The following is a 26,999-nucleotide window of genomic DNA, read 5'->3' as shown; positions in this document are numbered from 1 at the left end:
AAAAATTAAGGTGGGAGATAAAAAAACTATTCACCTTTGTATTAAAAGAATATTAGCTGATATTCCAGAAAAAAACACTTTAGAGATTTTTACAGATAATTAATTGTTGAGATAGGTGTCTTGTGAGGAGACACATTAGATTAAATGCTACGTTTATTCAAATCACCTTTCATCCCACTAGCTTCCAATATTATTAATCACTTTTTTGAAATCACCTTAAAGAGCTTTGGAGAAAAGCATTATATAAAAAAGAAAATTATTAATAACCTAATTTGGACCATTTAGCAGCGTTTTATTGCCAGAAAAGTACCTAACTTGAATACCCCATTCGCGGCTGATTTCTAACCAATTTCAGGTTCTACCTCTGACAGCACTGCCTAAACAAACCTGGACACCGCAGCGTGAAAACAACACACCCACACAAAGAGGGGTTGTACTCTGGGCCCAACAGGACTTTGAAGACACGGTACCAAAGCAACTTCAAGTGAAATCCAGGACAGCAGACCAACAGTGTTTCGGCAATCCCAGCCCTCCATAACTGCCCCCCCGTTTTCTTTCTGTTATTTTGAACCAAAAGGAGGAAACCTGTTCAGTCACAAGTCCATAGCCCACTATTCATTCATTTACTAACAGTACTCCTTGCTTGCCCTGTAAATTATCCAAGTATTTTATAAATGTCACCTGAACCATGTCACTACAAGCCTTTTTGAAACAGAGGTATTAGCCAAAGGGGTTCTCTTGCTGAACTCACTGTTCTCAATTACTACTGTGGGCATTTAAAAAGGCAGTGTAAAGTCTCATCTTCCATTTCCAGTCAGCTGTTTGAACTAAAACATGCCAACAGAGCAGAACATGAGCTGTGGCTATTTATAGCCTTGGCTATGTTAAGCCGTTTCTTGTTGCTATGACTGTAGGAGGATGGACCATCACAGATATGCCATTTAAATCTGGCTCTTATCTTCTAGGGATTTCAGGCCATCATTCTCCTCACATTTAATCTATTACGGAGAATAACCACTGCCATTAAAACTTGCAGCAATTTCTGTGCTTGTCCCTCACTTGGAACTGTTACAAATATGTAAGTTAGTTTAGATTATAGTTCCTTGAGTATGAATTGATCAGCATAAGAAGGAGAAAATGCATACTTATCACTTACTTTTAAGTATGAGCATTCATTACCACAAAATACTCACGTACAGCTTCATGATTTATAGCAGGCAGAAGCACATATTCACTCTAAAAAATGCTTTTTAATAATTTTTTAAAGCAGCTTTTTTTTCTTCAAAGTGTTTACTGATTATGGGTCACCGTATATAAGGATAAATATAAAACCTTAAAAGGTGCAAGAGATGTCTAACCTTGCATGTATTTAAAGAAGAAAAAATTGCTCTGTAGTGTGACTGCAGTCATAACTACTTACTTTGTATGAAAATTAAAATCAAATATGAAGCAGATGTGGAAGTCTTTCTAATCCTTTTGCTACAGACAATATCAAAGATTAACATTACTGGAAAACTAAGAAGCACTGACAGAATTCTACATGTAGTTCTACAGTTCTACCTGCTCACATCATCTCCTCTAAATATTTTACTTTTATGTAATAGACAGTGGAAATGTCAGACAAGAGTGAAAATTAAAAAAAAAAAAAAATCTTAATTTGTAAAAGGAATAAATATTCCTTTATAAATATCAACACCTTTAAGACTTGTCAGGGATGTGTTTTTACATTCTTTCACTAACTGAAAAAGCCAGGAATGGGTCAAGCCAGAACTGAAGGTGCAGGACAGCAACAACTTGACACAGGACTTAGAAGAACAACAGCCAAGAAGAGCCAAAAGAATATCCTGCTCTCTGCTTCCCCATTCAGAAATCACAGAATCATAAGGTTGGAATGGAGCTCTAAGATCATAAAGTCCAACCGTCAACCCAACACCACCAGGCCCACTAAGCCACGTCCTAAAGTGCCACGTCTACGCGTTTTTTGAACGCCCCCAGGCACAGTGACTCCACTTCCTTGGGCAGCCTGTTCCAACATTTGACAACCCTTTTCAGTAACGAAGTTTTTCCTAATGTCCAATCTAATCCTTCCTTGGCACAACCTGAGGCCGTTCCCTCTCATCCTATGACTAGTTACTTGGGAGAAGAGACCGACCCCCACCTCACCACAACCTCCTCTCAGGTAGTTGTAGAGAGCGATCAGGTCTCCCCTCAGCCTCCTCTCCTCCAGACTAAACAGCCCCAGGTCCCTCAGCTGCTCCTCGTAAGACCTGTTCTCCAGACCCTTCACCAGCTTCATTGCCCTTCTCTGGACACGCTCCAGCACCTCAACATCTTTCTTGCAGTGAGGGGCCCAAAACTGCACACAGTATTCGAGGTGCAGCCTCACCAGTGCCGAGTACAGGGGCACGATCACCTCCCTGCTCCTGCTGGCCACACCATTTCTGATACCGGCCAGGATGCCGTTGGCCTTCTTGGCCACCTGGGCACACTGCCGGCTCATGTTCAGCCGGCTGTCGACCAGCACCCCCAGGTCCTTTTCTGCCAGGCACCTTTCCAGCCACTCATCCCCAAGCCTGTAGCACTGCATGGGGTTGTTGTGACCCAAGTGCAGGACCCGGCACTTGGCCTTGTTCAACCTCATAGAATTGACCTCAGCCCATCGATCCAGCCTGTCCAGATCCCTCTGCAGACCCTTCCTACCCTCGAGCAAATCAACACTCCCACCCAATTTAGTTTCATCTGCAAACTTACTGAGGGAGCACCCAATCCCCTCATCCAGATCATCAACAGAGATATTAAACAAAGTGGCCCCAATACTGAGCCCTGGGGGACACCGCTTGTGAACAGCCGCCAGCTGGATTTAACTCTGTTCACCACAACTCTCTGTGCTTGGCTGTCCAGCCAGTTGTTTGTTTGGGGTTTTTTTGTTTAGTTTTGTTTTGGTTTGGTTTTTTTTTTGGTTTTTACACAAATCATACACAAGAGCAGCTTTTGCTGCAGCCCCTCCTTGCAGAGGAGGGCAACTCAGCAAGTCCTGCTGGTCCTGATTTTAATATCATGCCCATTCCTCCTTTCAGCATCATTCACTGAGCTGTAGGCCAGACATTAACCAGCTTCAACACAAGCAAAACAGCAGCAGGATCTACTGTTGCTACTTTTTGTTTGTGTTGGCCTGACAGATACCTAAGGACACCCTAGTCGCCCCTGCACCTCCCCAAGAAACACACCCTCTTCAGCAGTTTCCATAAGGTGTACACAGCAAGCGGAAAGGCAGAACATTAAAATAAACCAGAAAAAGCACACACAGACAGCCAACCAACAACAAAAACATACACATCCCCAATGCAGCATACAGTCTATAAACACACTACAACAGCATTGTTGCACATCTGAGAAGACTTTGAAAGCCATATGCTTTAATTTTTCTTTATTTCTTGAGACAAAAACTCATCTCTGAAGGACATGTGACAATCCTCCCTCTACAACAGAGTTAATCACCTTGTTTGGACTCTGGACTTGACAACCGTGTCAGTTTTTGCACTTTCCGCACTGGTCTGGTTGCTTTTTTCTCTCTGGTTCTCTCACTAGGTTTTCCTTTCACTCTTGAATCCTCTAAAGACAAACAAAAGCTGTTCAGTGGTATCCCACAGGAAAGAACATAGAATAATAAGCTTTCTTCAACATTCACCTTGAAAAAATAGAACTCAGAGAAACACAATAAAATTCACTGACTCTCACAGATTATATATTGAGATCAATTACTCCCAGTCCAGCATTTTAAAATCCTTATAGCACAAGAGTTTTGAATGAAGTGCTGTTTACCTACACACTGGAACACAGCAAAGTAATGGAAATGCCATAATAAATCTTTACAAAGTTCAATTTTAAAAGAAACATTGACAGTTTGACAGGAACAATGGTTCATTCTCTTCTACTATAGATATTACACTTTTACGGTATTAATGTTCCACAAGAACACGTAGTTCCTTCACTCCTGAAACACACAGGCTGCTGCTTCCACATTAACACATGGCAGCACATTCATTCATTGCCTCCATGCAGGAGCACAAAAGACAGGATACCCATGCGCTCTACTTTCTGCAAAACCTGTCGAGGAATTCACCCAGTGATGCAGAACTATTCTGTTATCACTTAAGCCCTCATTTACAATACAATTAGGTTTTAGGCTTTAGAGATGCCAGGAACATTTACCAAAGATAAAGTCATATTTTACCATGTTCTCACTTAGGTCAAAGAACAAAAAGGAAACCTGAGATGTGGCTCAATCACCACACCACTGAGTGTACCTTAGGCAGCTGGGAAACCCAAAGCAGAGACAAGCATTTCTCAAGGACAGGCAAGCTGTATATTCAGTCTCAGCAGCTACACTGGCCATTTTCAAAGATCTGTTAAAGCACTTTAGTTTATACGGCTTGAAGGTGCTCTTTTCCTAATCCCAAAAGTGAACTGTAGACAAGAACCCCATGCCCACTATTACCACTGTTTTCTTGTTCCTCCTCTTTAAAGAATGTCATCAGACAACCTAAAACAACCAGGATGCAACCCTCTTCATGGATAGATCTGAAGCTTTATTTAGATATCAATACTAACTTTTACAGCCCCTAATTTTAGCTGAATCCACTCTCTGACGGATGCCCATAGGAAGTACCAGACACAGAACAACAGGTCATATTAAAGGATGTGGGAATAAAATTTCAAGGGTCTTCCCCCCCTTAATATCCTTTCCTTACAAACTTTCCAGTCATCTTGGAGGCTGACAAGCAGTGCAGGGAAGACAGAACCAACGTGTCAAATACCAGAGTCCTCAGTGATTGCATTTGCAGAAATCTAGCTTGTCTTCTCGCCTCTTTCAGTGACAAACAGTTCCTTCCTCATACCAAGAAACCGCAGGCTGCTTCCCACTCGCTGTATTCATATTACAGCAATTTTGTTCTAGTATGGCAAATCCTAAATATCTTTAAGACAGAATTACTGGAAGCTTGGGGTCCATACCATATCCTTTAGCCTAACTGCTAAACCAAGATAAAGACCATACACTCTGTATGGTCTACGCTTACATATCAAAACCTTGTTGCAGTAAAGAACAACGCTTCTGTAGGCATTAGGGATCTTATAGCTTATTTCAGCACTAGAGAGCATGGAACAGTTTCGATACAACTGACCGTACACACCCCAAACTCCACATGCTGTAACTTTAATACTGAATTAACACATGGATCGATAACCTGACAACCTAAAAATACATTTACAGTATATATTATGTGCAGCACCAGCATTTGTTTACTGGGAATCAGCTATTCAATATCATCTTTTCAGGTCAGAAAGGAGACACGTTCCATGACAGCTGTTCTATGTACAGCATCAGGACAGGCATATGGCTGAACACACACACAGCTCCTTTCTTTTGCAGTCAGAAGTCCACTGAACACATGATCCAAACGCCTTTTTAATTGCATCTCTTCAATGAAACTTCTCAAAAATTTGGATTTCTGTAGAGACCTTGTGAATCATTCATATTATGCTTGTCAAAACTAAAAAAATGCTAGTGCAGATGAAAAGTCTTCAAGGATTTGGCATTAAATGCAGGGATTGATACTGAACAGGTTATTTGCAAAACAATTTTATGGAAAAGAAGCTGCTGTCCTTTCTGAACTTTTTTGAGTGATTCCAGAAAAATTCCTCAATGCCTCATCAAGCCATACAAGAATCTAATACTTTCCATACCAGTCACTATACCATCAACATACTAAGTAGTTCACAACCACACTACATTTCCTCCAGTCTTAAATATGCTTTGACCAATGAGAAAAAATATTTCCAATACGTAATAAGCAAACGCTTAAGCTGCAGAAGCAGAGGTTCTCAGAGGATTTTATTTTCCATTCCCTTCCCTTTTATTCATCTCTTCCCCCTCCCCCAACTCAGTCAAAAGCAATTCAACCTTACAGTGCTCCACTGTAACTAGCAAATCAAAAAGCACACTTGAGCATCCTACCCTAGATCACCCAGAGAAAAGAGCTACCAATGGCACTGCAGTTTTCCAGAGTGAAAAATTAATAAAGACTGGTTCTTGGAGTAGTGCATTTGAAAACATAAAGCACATATTACTGGTTTGGTCCTTTAGCAGTGTAACTGTTAAGTAAACATGCAGCATTTTTTATCATCTTTGCTCAGTTTTAAGCATCAGAATACTGTGTTGCTAAATGAGTTCATCACCTAAAAAAGATCTTTTCTCCTGTGTTGCCATTTTGCAACAACAATATTTAAAATTTTTCAAAAGACCATCAAGCAAAGAGGAACGAGTAAGTTTTTTCTAAGCTTTTAGCATTCAACATTTCCTTCACACAGAACAAACCCCAAAGGTAATGTTCTGTTCATTTACCACTGCAAAGTTACACAGTCTCTCCTCCCATATCCTATTGAAGCCTTATAACACTGAAGGTAAAAGAGATGTAGATGAAATAAAATCTAGATTATTTAAAAGGTTTCTTAAATCATCTTCTGGTCCACCTGCTCCCCCCATCCTCAGGGAATCCTCTAAAAATGTCCATGTGTACAATTCTCTGGGACACAAATTTCTCCAAGAACTTCAAGACTTGGATAATTCTGACATAAAGCAATAAAGTTCCACAAGTTCAGAGATAGTAAACCAACATAATGCCATAAGGTCTCACCACCACACATAGCTGAAGGCATACTCCTTTGCTGCAGGCTACCTATTCCACTTTAAATAAGTATTCCCAGAGACTTTCCACAGCAGATGCCCCCCCATCTCCCCTTTAGCTATCTATACTTTCCAACTAAACTGCTAACAATTCCCACAGCAGCTTCAAGACCAACAATTTGTTAATACCATACTGAAGGAAGCAGGATTCAGGCTTCAACATACCGTATGTGGTGCACATATCACTTTAATGGTGTTAAAAATGGCAAAAAAAATCAAATCTAAATTGTTCCCATGAAATAACATAGGTTTCATCAAAACCAAAAGTGGTTTGGTTTTGTCCTTTTAAACACAAAATTGCATTCATTCATGCAAACATGTACAAAGAAGTTATAAAATTAAACAAAAATTGTTCTAATGAAGACTTTCTTTTTTTCTGTTTCAAGGAAAAGTCATCATTTGATTCTTCTCAGTATTGGTTTTCCATTAAAAGTATTTTAATGAGAGAATGGGGAGAAAGGTTTTTATTCATTCAAGTTACTGCTCCTGTGGGCAGAGATACCATGTACTTAACACTCATTGCTTCAATTTGTTGTTTCCGTGACTTTGTAGACTGGTACAAAATTTTGCTGTCTCTTAAAGAAGGTTGTGTGGCTTAATCAATTCAGTTTGTGCCTCACCTGTTAACTGGAGTGCTATATCTCTATACAGCTCCCGACTAACACGAAATTCTTCCTCATGCCAGATCTTGCCATCTGGAGCGCGAATCTTTGTTTCAGCAGGGTTGAAACCTGAAAGTAAACAATTTCAGAGTTTAAAATAACTCCATAAAATGTAAATAAAGCTTTTTCAGGGTGGAAGAGGTGGGAAACTGACAAACAAAAAAAGAACTACTCAAATTTCTCATGCTACATTAGCAGAAAGAAATACTGAGCCTGCCACTTGCTCACGGTTGAAAAATAGCAAACTGGGTGAAGAAAAGATTATTAAAAATGTGAAAGGCTTTCTCAATCAATACAATGTTACTAAGCTCTGGGACCATAAAAACCATACTGAAATAAACCCAAATGCTAGTACAGTGAGCTTCTTTTTTGTAGTAATTGTAAGAAGAGACAGGAGGAATTTCAAAATAATTCACACTTGTGTAAATTGGCAAGAATTTCTTTTCTTTCTTGTCCATATTGCAATCAAACTGTGCTGTCCACTCCTGTGTGGCCCAAACGCAGCTATGAGTTATATCCACGCTTTGACATGTGGCTCAGTGAACTCAACTCCACTCCTTCACCATGTATTAACCAACAGGGAGGGATCCTGCACCTCCGTACCTCGGTATGATGGGGCAGCAGGTGCAGCTGCCACTTTCCTAACTTTGGGAGTCACCGCATTCTCCACGTTTGTAATCACAACAGGTTGGTCAGCAGATCCCGAGTGCTGCCCTCTGCCACCTAGCTCTTCAGAATGCTCCCACTGCTTTCGAATCCTCTCCTTCAGCTTCTCCAACTTAGCATCATGCTGTCGCCGTTTCAAGATTTCCAGCCGATGAGCACTAGAAGTACTCACGGCAGAAGGGGAAGACACTTTCAGATCACTGTCCTGGGATGTGTTACTCTGAGTTTTAGTGCTACTTTCATCTCCTCTGGAGCCATTAGTTTTTTCCTCTTCCAGTCTTGGAGGTGTTGCAACCTTAAGAAAAGCCTCATTATTCTGCAAGGCATCAATTGCTGGTCGGTCATTCAAATACCTAACAACAGTCTCATCTGCAGCAGAAGAACATGGGCTTTCAAAATCTCTGCTGTGTAGATCTCGTCCATCTCGGTCATGTAGCATACGGCCTGTTATTTCAGCCTTCCCTTCCGCTTCACTGAAGTCCAAACCAGAGAGCAGTTGTTTGGCCTCAAGCTGGCTAGAACTGTGATAAGCCAGAGAACTATAGGTATCCCTGATGTAACAGAAAGAAAAAAAAAGTCACCATCAGAAACACAACTGTAGGACCTTCCAACCCAGCAACCAGCATGTTCATTAACTAAAAGAATGACTTCTTATACCTTGCCTCCACTTTAAAGTCAAGTTCTTTAAAGTTTGATTACCGCACATTTAATAGAAGTCTGACGGAACTGAAAGAGGTTTCGGTTCAAAATTTAATTTTCTGCACTCTGTCCAAACAGGACTATACATAAAGTTGAAGAGCTGAAATTAGGGCATTTAGAAAATCAGCGAGCAGTAATGTTGCCCTTCAATTTAAAAAAGCTTTAAATAAAAACCAAGTGTAAAACTTAAGAGAAGCAAAATTAATATATATCCTCTAAAACAAAACAATGCACATATGCACAGCTCCTCAACAGCACATTCATTAGATGAGAAAACAAATATATTGCAGCAAAATATCCTTCCCTGTATTTGAGCATCAAAAAAGCAAGCCCCTGACGAGAACTTCAGAGTGAACTGGCTGTATTGCAATGAATGTAAAACTTACCGAGAGCTCAGAAATTAAAAAAACCTAAGGATCTCTTAACATTTTTTCACAGAAAAACAGACTCTATCTACATTTGAATAGCCTTACGACACATGCGTTGTCAGAACAAAAATGTATTTAACATTTTTAGTAAGGGCTGAAGATGTGAAAAGCCAGGACCTAAGCTACCTGGTGTGCTTCTTCAGCAAGTACGTTTAAAGAACTCACTTAAGCCAGGTCAGAACACGGTACTTGTGAAATTGTCCACCTTTGTTTCTCTAGTAGCACGCCTTTGTTGTATAGTGAAGTAATCATTACAAAGTGAAAGCTGAGCAGTTAGTTGCACAGAATTTCACCAAAAGCGCATACAAATAGACCCACACATAGACTGTTCTACCCATTATTCTGGTTTTGTTTTCCTATGTGCCCTTTAAGCATTGACTAGAGGCTGTTCTCAGAAAAGGAGTAAAGTGTTAAGGTAGCAGCTCTGGTGTTAACTCCCTAATTAATCCCACCAATGTCACACAGACTTCTTACTGTAAGAAAGCTATTCTTTTCAATTGGATATAATGGCATGAACCTAGCCGCTCTCATTTTATTCTTTTCCCTGAAGTCTGTTAAATTTATTACATGTCTTTAAAACAAATAACCGATGTATGTAAGTTATTCCAGATAGGGTAGACAACAGAGCTGTTCAATTAACAAAACTAACCCAAGATTACACAACTGATCCAAATCAGCCTGCCACACAACAAGGAGAAGAACCTCACAGCTGACACAAGAAGTGGAAAGGGAGACCAAAACTTAGGTGTTAGGATAACAAGTATTAATAGAGATGTAGTGGAATTAAAAAAAAAAAACCACAAACAAACCACTGTCCCAACTCCACTCCAATCAGTCAACGGCAATTTGACTTCACTGAGAGAATATTTAGGAAAAAATGGAAAGTATGTGTTAGGATCCAATAAAAAACTATCACCAACCCAACCAAACTATTCATCAGGGATGCCTGTGCAAAGAACACACACTACTTATAAAACCTAAGGAATTGAAGAAGTTATGGTAAAGTCTTGCAGGCTCTGATATTACAGCAAGTTTTAGTTCTGCTGCAGGTTCTCTTTCTTTTTGAAAGTTTTTGAGGCATCTTATATTCACTATGGTACTTAACATAGGCTAGGAAAAACAGATTTTCCATATTTTCCTTTATTCCTCACACCCCACCACGTTCTGTGGCCTGCAATATTCTGTGCCATTTTTTCTCCTTGATACAACCGTTCCTATTTGGGTTTCTCACACACACAAAAACTGAAGGCATCTTTAGTACTAGACGTTCTTGCTCTACACTGTCTTATGATAATATATTTGGGAACACGTGCTGAAGAACTAAATGAAACAAAGTTGGAAAAGCATGAGGAAATACTTTTTTTGGCCCTTATTACTGAAACTAAATACCTATCAAACCTATCAGGCCACTGAGGCCACAGCCACACCAACTTGATGATCTGTCCCCATTTCAACACATTTGACTTTAAACTCAAAAAAAAAAACCCAAAACATTTGTAACATTTTTTGAAAAGGAAGACAGTTGTGCCCAACACCACATGCTACTACTCATGTTGGTGAGTGAGGGGAGGAAGAAAATCAGTTTTTGAGGAGTTGTCAAAAACATCACCATTAGCTTAATTTTGTTCTTAGCACATTTTTCTTTAACAGTCAACTGTCCCAGCACTAACCTGTATGAAGCCAATGGTTCACGAAATTCCACACGATTGCTTTTTTTCACATTGCTTTCAAGAGTGGTTGCTCGAAGAGGGCTGCGTGAGGACTTCTCCTTGCTTAATTTATTTTGGCTGGAAGACCGCGAAGCTGAAACAAAAACCAAAGAATCCTCTATATACCTATCTCTCCAGGAAGAGAAAGCTCTTGGGGCTGAACAATTAAGAACACAGTTTTTCTTGGATTCCAGCTGCACTCCAAAATAGCATTTAATGTACTCCCTCTCTTTTTCAACAAGCTAATTTCAACAACTAGGAGCAAGGTGATAAGTGCTTGAAACAATGACAATATTTAAAGAGAGACAATAATGCTTAAACATTAATTATAAGTAAACAAATCTGTGAAAGTTGATTGTGTTGCCACTAGAGGTCGAGCTGTCTGTTCTTCTCCAGTGGCACACTACCAGAATGCTCTAAATAGTTAGTATTTAACATGAGGGCTTATTTCTTACAAGCAAATCATCTCCTTAAATGAAATAAAGGAAGCATCAGATTTAGCATACTATCAGGGTGTTAACAGTTGACAACCATTAAGAAATATAAACATGTAGTCCAGTGTAAACATAGGCATATACAGTTGTTATCCAAACCCCCCCCAAAGACACGGTATCAGAATGAGGTAAGTGCTGCTCACTCACAGTGTGGGGAAAGTCCTGCCACTCCCTCTAACCCAGTGACTATGATAGCACACCTCCCTTCCTAAGCTATGGGAAGAAAACATTAGTTTCTCTTGGCCAAGTGAAGTTCCATGAACAAAGATCATTAGCAGGAGACAACCTGGGGACAGGGAGAAGAAATCAAGTTTTCCCAGAATGCAGTGGCTTTACCCTGCCTTACACACTACGCCCTCAATAATACATACCCTTTCTGCTTATTTTCCTGCTAGCACTAGCAGAGGGCTTCTTGGCATCCATGACAGAATCGAATACAGCCGTGCTGGTGGGAGCTACTTCCAATTTGTTCTCTATATGACGCAGCTAGAATTTGAAGATAATACATATTAGAATATCATTTTCAATTTTTAAGCTATAGGGTTTTTTCCCCTAACTTAACAAATTTTTCCTCATGTTCATAAAGAATAAAACTGCAGGGAAAAGCAACTTCATAAGGCTGCTGTTGCAAAACTGTATAGTCTTATGGCCAGAAACTACATCAGATTTTTAAGTTTTATTTAAAAATATTATCTAAATTAGGTTTTGTTTCCGTAAGTAGGCTGTTGTGAAAAAATTAATAACATGCTATTCAGAGTCTTAATGCTTGGCCTGAATGAAATATTAATTCCACTTGGAATAAATTCTATAATACTCTCTTCAAAATGGAGCATGATACAAGATTCCACATGTAAACCACCACACTGACACTCAGCTATTAAAAAAAAAAAAAAAAAAAAGAGGGACAAGGCTATGGGAAAGAGCTGAATTCCCCCCCAAAAAAAGCTGTTTGGCTAAACTGAAGCCAGGTTTTAGAAACTAGTGTGATACCTTAAGCACCTAAGTTCCCACAGAAAGACAGCAATTCCAGTGCTCAAAGGTGGAAAATTATGAAATACACTGCTGGTGCTCCAGTTTCCGACTGGTTTGGGTAAGCAGAGGAGAGCTATTTTTTCAAGTTTTCAGGAAAATGAGAAGTCACCACTTTCTCAAATAGAAAGGTAATATACTACCCTTAGGCTTAGCAGGTATTGCTATACTAAAGACTAAGCTTGCTGGGTCAACAATTACCTACTGTGTGTGGTAAACTTTTTCAAAGATACAACAATGTTCAACATGCATGTACTCCAACTGCTTGCCCTATTTTCAACTTGTTTAACAGACAATCACTCCGCAAAAGAATACTTCGGTTAAAGCTTTTGTAGCCATTAACTGATTTGAAAAGGGGTAAGAAAAAAATAGAAAATAAGCAGTACTTACAGCAGCCTTAGTCTGAGAAAAAGTAGCCCATGCTGCAGTTAGATCTTACAGGACAGAAATAAGGAAATAAATTTCTCATTAGTACACAGCAAACAACGAAATAAAATGTTGCTTCAAAACAATTTTCATGGGGTCACTAATCAAGTTCTTTTAATGACTCAATTCCAGCCTGTCAATCTCCTCTATGAGAGGCTGTTATAAGTCAAGACTCATCTTAAGAGAGCAATGAAGTATTTAATGTAAAATTGTACGAGTTCACTAAGTAAGGTTGAATGCAAATCAAATCTACCACACGTTATAGAAGATGTTTAGACAACAAAATAAAGCTGGTTATCTACCCCAATACAAATATCTTACATTTTTCCATTACAGTATAGTTCAACTACTTTTTTTTCCCCTTACATTTTCTTCTTCAGTAAACTAAGCATGAATATATGGTCACTGGAAGACTCTACTCAAAAAAAAAAGTTCGAACATGTGAATTTTTAATAGTAATGTTTTTGAACTGTATACCCTACAAATAAAATAGAAGCAGCATTTGTGAGGAATAAGCAGAAGGCACTAAACAACTTCAGCCTTTTAATCTAAACTGATAGCACATGCTCTAGACACAATCCAGTTCAGTAGGATGCAGTAGTATTTTCCTCTAAAAATATTTATTTCCTCAGACCCCCTCTTCTTTTGGTTTCTAATGGTTGTCTTCTGTCTAATGGTTTACACAACACAACATCCAAAACCTTACTGTGCATCAGAACCATGGAGAGTAGTAGTATTAGAGAGTTTAAAAAAAATAAAATCTTTTCCTTACAGTAAAAAAGCTGCTAGTTTCATTTCAGGTAAGACGCAACAACACAAAGGAAGAGGGTTAAGGAAGCAGCACAGAAACAACTTTGCTTTGACTTTGAGAGATCGTGCTTTATGTGTACAGAACATCTCAGTTTCACAAAGTACATAATTTTAAAAGAAACTGAACTTATCACAGGAAGCAATCAGCAATAATGTCCTCTTACAGATAAAATAATAATCTGTCTCTACTTTCAAAATAACTTCTGGACTCCAATTCTGTCACAGTGGAGATCATAAGACTGATCTTGAACCACAGACTTAACATGCGTCTCAGCTGCTCTACAGACACGAGCTTTCTTCCTCTCAGGGGTGTACTGTAATTTTTTTCCCCCCTCCTTTTCTAAATTACAGAGTAATCATGCCAGTATAAAGCTAACAGAATTTCTCCAGTTCAGGGAGACAAAAGTGCTGCAAGTCATCCTAGTAGCGATGTACTGCTGCTGTTGAGCTTTGGAACTGAGCAAGAGTCCGGAGCAACTGCCTCAGGCTCTTCTTCACTTCTTTCAAGAGCCTACAGTTTCCAATTCCTGTTCCTGCACCGCTTCTCCTCTACAGCACTCAAAAAAATCTGTTCCTGTGCCATCTTGGCAACCATATCAAAGACTAGCAATTCCTAATGCAGATCACTAAATACTCAGCAGATCAAAGTAGGAAATTGCTATCTCTGCAAAAATGAAGCCCAAGCCATGTAATACTTGGTCTTAGCTTCCAAACTGAGGCAGGAGAACGCCTTCTATAAAAACTCCCCAACTCATGATAAAACATCTTCCAAAACAAGGTAATAAAACAGAGAAAATCCATACCTCTGGTAGAATCCTTGCTTTGGTTATGCCTCAGATTTTGCAGAGGCACCTCATTTGACTTGTTGCTCCACATCGTGTCAATTTATCTACAAAAAAAAAAATCATGTAAGAATGGAAGAGGATAAAGTAAGAACAAATGTCTCTTATGCTAAAGAGAATATAAACTTGATCAGTATGATCAATGTTGACCTCATGATGATTGCAAATTCACATCATGAGCAAGATCAGAAAATCAGCACCAAATCACAACTGTGTTTACAGCTTGCAGTTTTTCAGAAATCACGCAATTCTGTGGATAAAGAAGGTTTTGCTTTTGTTCTTATTTGTTACAAGGAATGAACATGATAAAAGGAAACCCAGAGGTCACACAGTTTATATCATAGCAATAAGTATTCCAGCAAGTCTGAAGATGACCCCACTAAAATATTGTACATGAAGGGGTAACAGAGGCAGCACTACATGGCTTGAACCTATAAACTTTTAGTAAAAACACCCAATTCAGCCAATGACAGAGGAAAGTGTCACCTAACTCTGTTAAAGGAAAAGGCGGAACAGAACTACGCAGCAGGACACTAGAGCCAAAAAAAAAAAAAAAAAAAGGCAAGACTGGAGCCGCTGTGGTTTTCCTGTGAACTTGAAAGGCAAGACTCACAGTGAACCTAAAAAAGCGTCAACTCTGAGTAACAGACCAAGCAGCCACTATCTTTGTCAGCGACATGGACAGTGGGAACAAGTGCATTCTCAGCAAGTTTGCCGACACCACCAAGCTGTGTGGTGCTGTCGACACACTGAGGGAGAGGAATGCCATCCAGAGGGACCTTGACAGGCTGGAGAGGTGGGCCCGTGCAAATCTCATGAAGTTCAACAAGGCCAAGGGCAAGGTCCTGCACCTGGCTCGGGGCAATCCCAAGCGCAAACACAGGCTGGGCAAGGAGTGGATCAAGAGCAGCCCTAGGGAGGAGGACTTCAGGGTGGTGGTGGATGAAAAACAACATGAGCAGCAACGCGCGCTCGCAGCCCAGAAAGCCAATTGCATCCTGGGCTGAGTCAAGAGAAGTGTGCCCAGCAGGTCGAGGGAGGGGATTCTGCCCCTCTGCTCTGCTCTGGCGAGACCCAACCTGCAGTGCTGTGCCCAGCTCTGGGGCTCCCAGTATGAGACAGATATGGACCTGCTTGAGCAGGTCCAGAGGAGGCCATGAAGATGATCAGGGGGCTGGAGCACCTCCCCTGTGAGGACAGGCTGAGAGAGTTGGGGTTGTTCAGCCTGGAAAAGAGAAGGCTCCAGGGAGACCTTCTAGCGGCCTTCCAGTGCTTAAAGGGGGCCTATGGGAAAGGTGGGGAAGCATCCTTTATCAGGAAGTGTAGTGATAGGATGAGGGGTAATGGTTTCGGCCTGAAAGAGGGTAGACTTAGACTAGATATTAGGAAGAAACTCTTCACTGTGAGGGTGGTGAGGCACTGGAACAGGTTGTGCAGAGCAGCTGTGGCTGCCCCCTCCCTGGCAGTGTTCAAGGCCAGGTTGGAGGGGACTTTGAACAACCTGATGTAGTGGAAGATGTCCCTGTCCATGGCAGGGGGGTTGGAACTAGATGGGATTAAGGTCCCTTCCAACCCAAACCATTCTGTGATTCTAGGATTCTAATCATAGTTTTTAATAAAGGAGACAAAAAAGCGCTACTCAAGCAAGAAAAGTAATTTTAAAAACAAAAGGCAGGCAATTTATTCAAAGTTATTTGTCATTACTTTCATTGCAATAGATGGGCTGTCATATGTAAAGTTGTAATAGACTTTGAAGAAGTGCTATACAAGAAAAAAAAAGTAAGTTTAAGACATCTAAGAGGAGCTCATACAGCCAACAAGAACTTCAATTAGTCAGTAATGCCGCTACCCTCTCACCAAGGACCTCACATCTGCTAGCGCACGCTTCCTGAGCTGTCTTCGCAACAGACTGAGGACACTTCTGTTATGGAAAGAAAAAAATGGGTGACCACAGAATTCAGACAGGAAGTTCTGGACCTCTGAAGAGAGTCATACTCTCTTCTCTAATGCACTCCCAGGTATCATTTTTCTTACTTTCTTAATTTCTGAAAATTTCTTTTGCTTTCACTTCTCTACATAGTGTGCCACATAAAAGGGTATTCAAATATAAAGGTCATTCTTCTGATAAAGGTGACCAAACATCCCACAAAATTAAGAATATTAGTAGTAACTTACTGGAACAGATCATTGCCTCTGTATTTTGTGACAAGCATTTTTATCATATACGGTTTTAAGGATACTCACAGTGACCAACAGTGAAGTTTGGTTCTCACATTCAGTCATATAGCTCCTATTTATGGCAGTATCCCAAGTTATCCCACAAAACTGTTCTTATGCCTCAAGAAAGACTATCACTAATAAGAAACTTCTTATTCTTTAAAAGATCTTTAGTTCTGACTTTCTTTAAAGAATCCAAATAGATGTTCTAAAGAGCGTGGAAAATGCATATGAACTTATATATGTAGGTACAGAAAAACACACAAATAACAATGCAGAAATTCAAGAAAGAAGTAGGGGGTGTTTTGGTTAAGTATCTAGTTATGGGCAGTGAGCCAAGTGAAGTCAGGAAATTCTGCTTCTGGGACAAGTGCTGCAGAGCTCATTCATGCAGAACTGCAGCTTTGTGCCTCACATCATTCATGCTGCAAATCATAACACTGCTCTGCCCTGGAAATCACCTAATTCAACTCCATCACTGCAGCAAAGAGCTGCTGTGTTAGAAATGTAGAAAACAAATATTAACAAAAAAGGGGGAATTTTCCATAAAGAACCAATTTTGAGAGCTGTTGAAAATGTCTTACCATACCATTACCAGTTTCCTGCCCAAACACAAACATAACAAATCCTACTCAGTATGTAAATTTAGCACAAGAGAACTTCTGGACAAGCAACCATTTCTTAAGGGATTAAGTATCCCTCTTCACGTGATGGCTTGGGATTTGTTCTTATCATTAGAATTACTAGTATAGATAGGAGAACTTTAGGACTAGAATTGTTCTTGTTATTCTACACACAAATCTATATAGTTTATTTTATGATGCTCTGTGAATGTAGTACTGTAATATAGTATATGTATTCCTTAATTCTCTATGAAAAGTACCAGATTGATTAAAAAAAAGTCTGAAATTGCTTGTTACATCTTTCATCCTGACACTTGAGTAAAAGCTGTTGGTCCTTTACCTGAGCTGAACAGAACACAGATGTGTGCTGATGATCACTACTGGCAAATAACTCTGTCTCAATGCCTTGGTTCAAAAGCATATGATGCCCCTCTCTAAAAGGCCACTCAACCTCTCCTCCTTTCTGTACAAGCCGGGAAGTAATCACAAAGCATCCTGATATATTTCTCCTAACAAATACCTGCAGTGCCAGCTCCAAGTGTACAGTATGACTCTTACTGGCTTCAGTACAGCCTGCTGAGACCCACCAAGCAGCTTCACTTAACTCAGGTTGCTGCTGTTTCGGGGAAAGAAAGAAAGAGAAAAAAAAAAAGACAAAAAAAAAAAAAGACATGTAAGAACGGAGCATTCTGGAGCTGTCTACAGTTTCAGGAAGGCAATGCTGCAGTAGTTTTCAGTTATGATGTAATCTTCGTAACTATAAGGGTTTGAGTTTTAGAGGTCCTTCTCCCTCTCCTTTGGAAGGGCTGGAGAAATTTATCAGCTCTTCAAAACCTACCTACAAATTATGTTGCTTCCCATAAACCTTTGAATTCCTATCAATTACTAAAATAACTTCTTTCTATTGCCATAGATATGCTTACATGACAAGCAACACCCTACAAAAAACCAAGTACTTGTATAATTCAATACCCTGTCTCTGCAAGAAGTTAAAGCAGACAGAGAAGACACTTTAATGCTATCAAGACTGCAGCTAGGGGGTGGGGGAGAAAAAAAGAAATAAATCAAGACACAGTTGCCATGTCTATTTATAGGACTTGCATGTAGGGTAGTGGACCAGTTAAACACTAAAACGCGTTGAAATCAATATTGATCAGAGAATAACACTAAACTAAAAAAATTATGCAAAGGAAGTTTAAATTATTTTAAAATACATCAATACACAAGTTGTCTCAATGTTCCATGAACAACTTTAAGAAAAATTACGTTCTGAAATGGCTGCTTCAAGAGATATTTTTTTTGCTCAACTAAATGATCCATCACTATTTAATACACAGCTTCAAGAGACTGAGCTCAACAGATGAAATGCCAAAGAACTTCTGAGGCAACAGCAGTGATGGCAAAAGGTTACCTGCAGGTTGGATAAGGCTATGAGGACCTTAAAAGTTCGTTGAAATAAGGTGGAAGACTGCAGAATCAGCAGGACTTATCTCCTGATTATTTGATTGCTCTGGTAGACACAGACATCCCACATAGGTTCACTCAAGGCTGCTTTGCCAAGCCTTGTCTTGGGTGAATGGTTAAGATACAAACACCATTGTGTTCTGACATTTCAATCCCATGTCAAGTGCCCATCTCATTCTTTACTCATTTGTCCAAGACAAAAAAAAAATACACAAGAGAAGGCACAGCAGAACTGCTGCAGATAAGGACTTGAGAGGCAATGAGCAAGGAAAGGATATCCTCCAAACTCCTGGAAGAAACTGGGAGGTGGACGGACACGGGACACGACAACCACTCTCTTCTACAAACACTGTTCCTACAGGAAGACGCTGAAGAGAACTGACAGGTCAAAAAGCACATGAGAAGACACCAGAAAGGAGGAAATAAAAACGAAGAGAAAACCACTGCCAAATAAAAAAGATTAGAAACTAGTACTATATTTACTACCAACATACCAAGGATGGCATTGAAAGATAACAACATAACAAGTCAACAAGTAAGAGGACAGCATTTCAAAAGGAATGGGAGACATGAAAGTAGAATATGCTTAGCAAAAGTACACAAAAATGTCAAGAGATAAAAACCTGGTCTGCGAAAAGAGAAAGAGAAGTGGTGAGAGAAGACGGATACAAAAAGGAAAAGAATTAAGAAAGATGGGAAGGAGAGAGAAATTGAATGAACTTTTGAAGAACCAGCACAGAGAGCAGCAAAAAGGAAGAAAATAAACTGGTATATTGGTCCAACTGTAAAATTTTTCAAGGACCCTCAGCATGGTTTTTTTTCCTTAGTAGCACCACCTTGATAAGAAAAAGACAGAGGAAACTCAGAAGTCATGGCACTGAAATGAGGAAATGGGAGAGGAAACTGAATCACACGGATTCAGAGAAGGCAGAGAATGTGAGCAAGAGATCACCCACTGCTATTTTCACTAACATTCAGAGGTTATGCAAAAAAAAAACCCAGTATGCATAGGGAACAGTATTCCATGAGACTTTGTTTCTTATAAAAACACAAGGAATATCAAAACAAAAGCGATACCACAAAAGAAAAGATGAAGCTTTGTTAAGAGCAGAGAAAGAAACAAATTATTAATATTGACTTCTATGTAATATTCTTTAATGTTTAATCCCCAAAGTGGCAAGTTTTGCTACAAACGGGGTATACAGTGCATGACACCAGCCATTCACACAGTTTAAGCTACAGTAAGGCAGCAGTGCCAATAAAAGAAGCCATCTTTTCCTTTCTTTACACCTTAGTCTCTCTTGCCTCATTCAGGCAGGAGGTCAACGGGATTATGTGGTAAAGTGAAGCAGACTGGGAATCTGGTACGGTCTGAAAGTAGATTTTGTTGTTGTTGTTGTTCTTTTTGCTTTACTAGTTTTAGCTATGTCACACCATAAGCTACAACCTCCCTTTGAAGGTTGAAGAATGAGAAGTAATGGAAACCTTGAGGAACAGCCGGCTCAGTCCCAGTCCTGTACTAGCTGCTGTAGCGTACCATGACCTACAGTTGTTCCCCAAGAGCAAATGCTTGAAGTTGCTATTGCCTGTACCTCCCGGAGAGTGAGTGGGACTGGGGAAAACGAGAGCCATACCCTTCACCACCTTCTTACCTGTGGAGATAGCACCAGCGCCTGCATGCCCTGCCCCCTGTGTCTCACTGCACCCACGCCTCACATAGTGCAGAGTCCATGGGAGAAACGGGCACAGAGACAAATAAAAGGGTTTAGGGATGTTTTTTCCTGTTTACAAAAACATTTTAAGTTTTCACGTACAAATAATTGAAAGTTGAGTACAAATAATTGAAAGTTGACTTCTGAAGCCTGAAGACCGTCTGGAGCTCCTGTCTGTGCAGCTACAGTTCTGCATTACTGACAATAACAGACACACGCAGGTGGACAGACACAATCACACCCAGTCAAGCAAACTGTTTTTCTGAGCCAGCCCACTGAAAGTGATGGAATTTCTATTTAAAGAGGCCAGAAACACTTTCCATGTCTCCTCAAATACCACAGAACACAATTTACGATTGTATGTTTGAATCTGGAATACAAATACCTTTATCTACTCGTTTTTCTGGAATCTGAGCTTTTACCATATTGCATTATCCCATTTAACAAAGAGCTAAAAATATCCATAATACATTGGTTTAAGACTTTTTTTTTTTTGTACGTTTATGGGCTTTTAAAATGGTTATTGATATAAGAGTAACATACTTTTTTTTTTTTTTGGCCTCAACATATTTTGAGAAAATTTTGTCTCTCAAAGCAATCAGATGCAGGTGATTTACTGGCCTTCCTCAGGACTAAGGACAAGTTCCAGCGCAACGAACAACTGCATGATGTGTTTGTCAAAAAAGCACCACATCTCCAGAAACTATAGCTGACTCTACAGAATCAGAGAGGTCCTCCTCCCACCTTCTTTCAATGCTCATTTATATAGTAAGACTTCAAATGCAATGTATTTCAGGGGCAAACGTTCTGAAAGGAAGTTAATATTCAAAAGCCAAGTACAACTCCAATTGCACGATGCTTCACAGATACAAACTTCATCTTAACACTCCACCATATTATCAAGTCTCTACTCTCTGCTTTGCTCCTCCAAAATTATTTCTGCTACAAAGTTGGGGATTTTTCTTCTCACGATTTTTAAGTGGTGCTGAGCTAGAGTCTATAGGTTCATACTATTCAGAGTGCCTTCATAGGTAGTTTTGCTGGTATTTAATCTGACCAGCTGCCAATACTATTTGTCTTAGAGATATTTTACCGGTCCAGATTGCACTGCACCCCAAGAGCGAGGCTGTATATAATGACAATGGACACAATTATGTAAAGTGGATGGAAGAAAAAGCTGGAAGTAACGCACACCAACAACGTCCAAGGAGCTTGTGAGCACTAGCTGCTCTGAATGAGCACATTTTTAGATAATATTTGGTATTTTGTCTTGCAATGCAAACAGTAAATATACTAGAACTCACATTCCAATCATTATGACTTTGTAAAATAATAATTAAAACAAAAAAAGCTTCAAAAGTAAAATAAATACACCAATAACATTTGATCTGTCTTAAGCTAGAAAAACATAAAAAGGCTTTTAGAGTTATTAAGGCAGTACAAAAAAATGAGCAATCAAGATATACCACACCCTTGCAGTTAGAAAAGCAGTAAAGAATTTGAAAGCATATGTCACTAGCTCTAACTGTTAACCAGGAAGATAAATGACATCAACAGTCATACATCCATCACATGTCAGAAGATAGAGTAGAAAAATATGAATGTTTCAGGAGCTCTAAGATTAAATCACTGGCATCAGTCAGCTACTAAATTTGCATCCAAACTATAGTGAAGATTCTTCTATAAATGAAACACTACTGAATCGGATTCCCTCCAACTGAACACTGAGGATGGACATTCAGAATGCCCTTCTGCCATAAGAAAACATGGCAACTCACAAAAGCGTCTCTGCTTCATCACAAGTGATGTAAAAATGATAGAAAAAAAAACCTGGCACTAAAAAATGGATTAGCCTTTTTACTGAAAGTAAAATCCATTGAATATCTTACCCTGCTGCCATCACATGCTAGGAGGTACTCTGAGGAAATCTATTGAAATGAATGTTGTGACAGCTAGTGTAACTTGATTCATTGTTCATGAAGAAATCAGAGTACAAAGGCACAGAGAATGCATCCATTTATTAAGGAGATGCACAAGAGGGTTTGCTGATCCATTCAGAAGTTTTGGCGTTTTTTTTGGGTTTTGGTGGGGTTTTTTTGTTGTGGGGTTTTTGTTGTTTTTTTTTTTACTTCAAAGATCTCTGCATTTATGACAGAAAGGAAACTAAGCGACATACCCTAGTCTCAAGAACAAATAAAATACTCCTGCATTTGTTTCCTTGGCCTTCATAACAAAAGTTCACTTGTTCCATCACCAGTTACTAGAAACCGCACATTCGAAGACTTAAATCTGTTCAGCAGAATATGCTCAAATTCTTCAACAAGTCCCGTCTCATCTCACAAGGAACACTCCACTGTGACAGAGTCACCTTAGAACTTACAGGGAATCCTCTTGGCCAAGTACAAGTACCAGACCAATTTTGAGAGTCTAAGACAACAGCTTTCAACAGCTCAGCAATACCAAGGACATGAGCAGAGCAGCAACTTCATCTACAGCTGTGTGAACTGCAGACTGATAGCTATTTTCTTTCAAAGCAGAATAAAGTGCATGTAAACTTGAGGGAAAACGTTCCAAATGTCATTTTCTCAAGTTCAATGCCTTTGCTCTGAAATTGCATTCGAAAGTAGTGTCCGAAAAAGTCTCAACAACAACAAGAGACGAAAAAGAAAACAAACCCAAAACCCCTCCAGAAAACCCCAAACCCCATGACACACAGAACGCTGACCATCAGCGCTGTCTCTGACTTGGTATTACAAAGACTGGTACCAGGACTCTGCTGGAAACACTTTTTCTTGCTAAAAAAAAGCAATAAAATATTTTCTCATATTTAAATAATTCCATCCTATAAAATGCTTTAAGTGCCTAAACCATAAACCAGACTGTTCTGTTTCAGCATGACAGTTCCACCCAATGTATTTTGTTATTAGCAAACATAACACATCCTGTCTATATGACTGGAAAATATCAGAGAAAAGTGTAACTGTTTTTTAAATTTTTATGCTGCCATGGATCTGACTTAGTGTGAAACTCTGCTATCAGTGAGGAGTGTTCTTACAAAGCTAAAGCACAGCCAGAATTTGTCAGCATTCACTAAGTTTCAATTGACCTAGTATAATTGATTAGTTAATTTATTTGCTGTATTCTTTCTCCAGTATATTGACAAAGGTTTCAGACTTACACATACAAGTAATTTCATTCTCAATCGAGTAGTTCATTAAAGTCTATTATATCATTAGCACAATGATACACATGTATCTTCCAAGCACTTATATCTATGGATAAATTTTACACTCAGATGTTCTGATCCAGTCACATATATTAACTGTGCTGGGAAAGTTTTCTCTCTGCACTCAACTATCAAAACCCTTCTGTTATCATTAACGTACCACTATACCTGTCTCATACTAACACAGCATGAATTATATTTAAGTATATCAGTAGCACAGTTCGAACAGCACTGCTGTATTATAAAAAGATCCCACTCCTGAAGTAAAATTCTAAAGGTAGAGTGATGAAGGAATGCATATATTCCTGCCTACCTTCCCTACCAATCTGGCCACTCCTCTGGGATAGGTGCGGTGCTCATCTGACTGTACTACAGTGGCAAACTTAAGCCATGCACCAAAGCTTAGTAAGCTTAGCAAAACAAATCCATGCAAATAAAGTGTTTTACAGTTTCAAAATCACGTTCAGCTACCACCACACCTAGCCTAGAGTCTACCAAGACTGACCCCTATCAGCAGTATAATTTCCGCAGTACCCTAGCCCATTGTAGAAATGTGTCATTACTACATAAATTATGCTGCTCTATTTAGTGGATGCAGCATACCTTTGTTTAAGGCAGCATCACTCGCAGAAACTGAAGCCTTCGACAGTTTACAGTGTTCGCGTGGCCACACCCTCAGTCGCATTTAATTACCTAAAGCATTACCTAACGAAACTGTTGTAGCAACCAGAACTGTACAAAAGAGCGAGCAGTTCAAATAACTTCGCCTGTCCATGCAGACACTCTGACAGAACATTTTGAGTTCACGTGCAAAACAACAAACAAGCACCCGACCACCTATAGCTCCACACACGTTTGCCCCACAAGTACTACACTTCTGGGCACAGCAGACTCCTGGACGAGCTTTCAAGCCTGTACACTCTGTAGCTGTGTAAAGTAGTTTAAGATGACAAAAACACAGAACTGACCAGTCAAGTCATAAATTTCCAGCTGCAAGACACTGGAGCGTTCATCTACACAATGAAGCTATTTGACACAAAAACCTCTACATGGACGTATGTACGCAATGTGCCAGGAGACGCCTGGGCGCTGAGATACAGCTTCTATCCAAAGACAGAAAGGGAGAAACTATTCCAGAAAAACTACATCAACAGTAGACATTATATCACAGAAAACTGCATCCACAGAAACAGAAAGCCACAGCCATAGTAGTATCAAAACCTTTATGCCCACAACAGCCCAAATGAATCGCACCAACGAAGTCAGAAAACGCTTCGGGCAGCTGTAACCCAGGGACGTAAGAAGCACGTTCAGTGGGCAGGCACGGAGCGACCCCGGTCCTCTTCCCCCGGCCCGACAAGCCCCAGCCCAGGGGCAGGACGGCCCCAGCACAAGCAGAGCGTACATTTAAACTTTAAAAGCGCCGTCCCGTCACAAGCCCAGCCCCGTACAGCGGGGCGGCCTCCGAGGGCAGCGGCGCCGGCCGAGCTCTACCCGGCCCGGGAAGCAGCTCGGGAGGCGGACAGCGAGCCGCAGCCAGCGCAGCTTCGCAGAAAATCCCGGTTTCGACGGTTTTCCCATACAAGGCGAAAAGACAACAGTGAAACTAGAGCTCCGCTCCCCTCCCCTCCCCTCTCCCTTCCTCCGATACAATAAGCAGTAGAAACCAAATTAAAACTAGACGAAGAAAGAGAGACTTAACAGAGAAGGCGGGTAAGGCGGAGGACGCCAGAGCCCGGCGGCAGCGCAGCAGAGGCCGAGCCCAGTGACAGCCGGCAGCACCGCCGCGCCACCGGCCGGGCCCGCCGAGGCCCCGCCAGCGACCGAACCCGGCCCCCACCGCCGGCTCCGCCCCGGCTCCACCTCGTTCGGCGCCCCGGCCCCGGGCCAAGCACGGCCTGGGGCGGCGGCACGGGCCGCTCCCGGCGCCTCCTCACCTGGTCGCGGCGGCGGCGATCGACGCCCGCCGCCCCGGGGGCAGGTCCCGGCGCATCCCGCAGAAGCAGAGAGAAGGGCGGCGGGAGCTGGCGGCAACCCCGGCTCAGCTCCGCTGCCCGCCGGCGCGCAGCCCCCTCAGCGGCGCCAGCCCGCCGCCATTACCGGCCAACGACTGACACGGAGCGGCGGCAGCGGCGAGATCGGCGGCGCGGGGCAGGGCGGGAGCTAACGGCCAAACTCGCGAGAACCGGCCTGACGCCGACCTTCCCAACATGGCGGCGTGCAGCCGCTCCCCTTCCCCGCCGCCCGCGGCCATGTTAGCCACGGCGCGGCCTCCCCGCCCTGCCCCAGCCGAGCAGCGGGGCGGCGCTGCCCAGGGGCGCCTCAGCGAGCCGAGCCGCGCCGCGGCGGCCCCGCAGCCCGCCTACCTTGCTGAGGCCCGGGTCGGACTGAAGCGAGGCGCGGAGTCAGGCGCACCTCCGCCCCGGCGCCGCGCTGCAGGTGCACCCCGGGCGGCGGGAAGGGCTGAGGGCGGCGCCGGCCGAGTGCACCTTTCATGGTGCCCGGGAAGCCCACGCAGCGGCGCGCCTGGCCCCGGGCGAGGCGGCCGCCGGCGGCTCCCGGCCTCGGAACGGCCGGGCCTCCCGCCACCCCACGGGCCCGGGGAGGTTCGAGTCCTCACACTTCGGCGGGCGCCAGGCCCTCCCTGGACCTCAGAAAAGTGTCGGGTTTTAGTATTTTCCTCACAGCTTCTCCCCGCCCCCGCCCGGCTGTGCAGGCTTGACTTGCCGGTTCGGTCCCCATGCAAATCGTGCAAAAATCAAGAGCTGCGGCAGAGCCGCCGGGTTTGATGCAAGAACAGGGCTTCGCAGTGTGGGCTAAACCGCCGCTGCAGCGCGGTGCCAGCGCTGATGCTGGCATTCCTGAAGCAGCTCCAGCCGAAACTAGGGCACCACTTTTTAGTCATTTGTGTTCACAGCTAAGTCATCTTTATAAAAATAATTTAACTTTTTTTTTTCCCCCAAAATGAAAGCAGCTCTGATTACAGTCTCCAGTCGCCAAATCTAAGTTTAAATAAACAACACTTCCAAACTTCACAGGAGATGACCGAATATCACTGGCTTAATTTCACTTCCAACAGTCATTAGGAACCCGGCAGAGTATGTTAGTGTACTATCTTCTATTGCTCACATTCCACCCCAAAGATGCATTAAAACCCCCCATGTTTCAAAAATAGGTCTGTTATCCAGCTATAACAAAATTACCTCCACTGAAGAAGGAAAGTTGTTAGAATAGGAAAAAAGAAATT

At 41.5% G+C, this 26,999-nt stretch overlaps 1 protein-coding gene across 4 annotated transcripts in view; it reads right to left on the bottom strand.

Moving 5' to 3' along the window:
• Positions 1 to 14,544, bottom strand: part of CEP350 (centrosomal protein 350) — a 67,192-nt gene extending 52,648 nt beyond the window's left edge. For 3 of the 4 annotated variants that reach the window (XM_086463442.1, XM_086463441.1, XM_086463443.1), the window contains exons 1-7: positions 14,472 to 14,544; positions 12,823 to 12,866; positions 11,775 to 11,889; positions 10,871 to 11,003; positions 8,011 to 8,624; positions 7,366 to 7,476; positions 3,499 to 3,612 (exon numbers count right to left, since the gene is read on the bottom strand). In XM_086463442.1, the coding sequence (XP_086319568.1) occupies positions 3,499 to 3,612; positions 7,366 to 7,476; positions 8,011 to 8,624; positions 10,871 to 11,003; positions 11,775 to 11,889; positions 12,823 to 12,866; positions 14,472 to 14,544 (1,204 nt within the window). The remainder of the gene's footprint in view (positions 1 to 3,498; positions 3,613 to 7,365; positions 7,477 to 8,010; positions 8,625 to 10,870; positions 11,004 to 11,774; positions 11,890 to 12,822; positions 12,867 to 14,471) is intronic. The other variant, XM_086463444.1, reaches the window with a different exon arrangement.
• Positions 14,545 to 26,999: the final 12,455 nt, after the last annotated feature.

The sequence above is a fragment of the Leptosomus discolor genome, chromosome 3 (genome assembly GCF_034619465.1).
Source record: "Leptosomus discolor isolate bLepDis1 chromosome 3, bLepDis1.hap2, whole genome shotgun sequence".
NCBI lineage: Eukaryota > Metazoa > Chordata > Aves > Leptosomiformes > Leptosomidae > Leptosomus > Leptosomus discolor.
The sequence above is the reverse complement of the archived record's forward strand: the minus strand, read 5'-3'. Positions and strand labels throughout refer to the sequence as shown.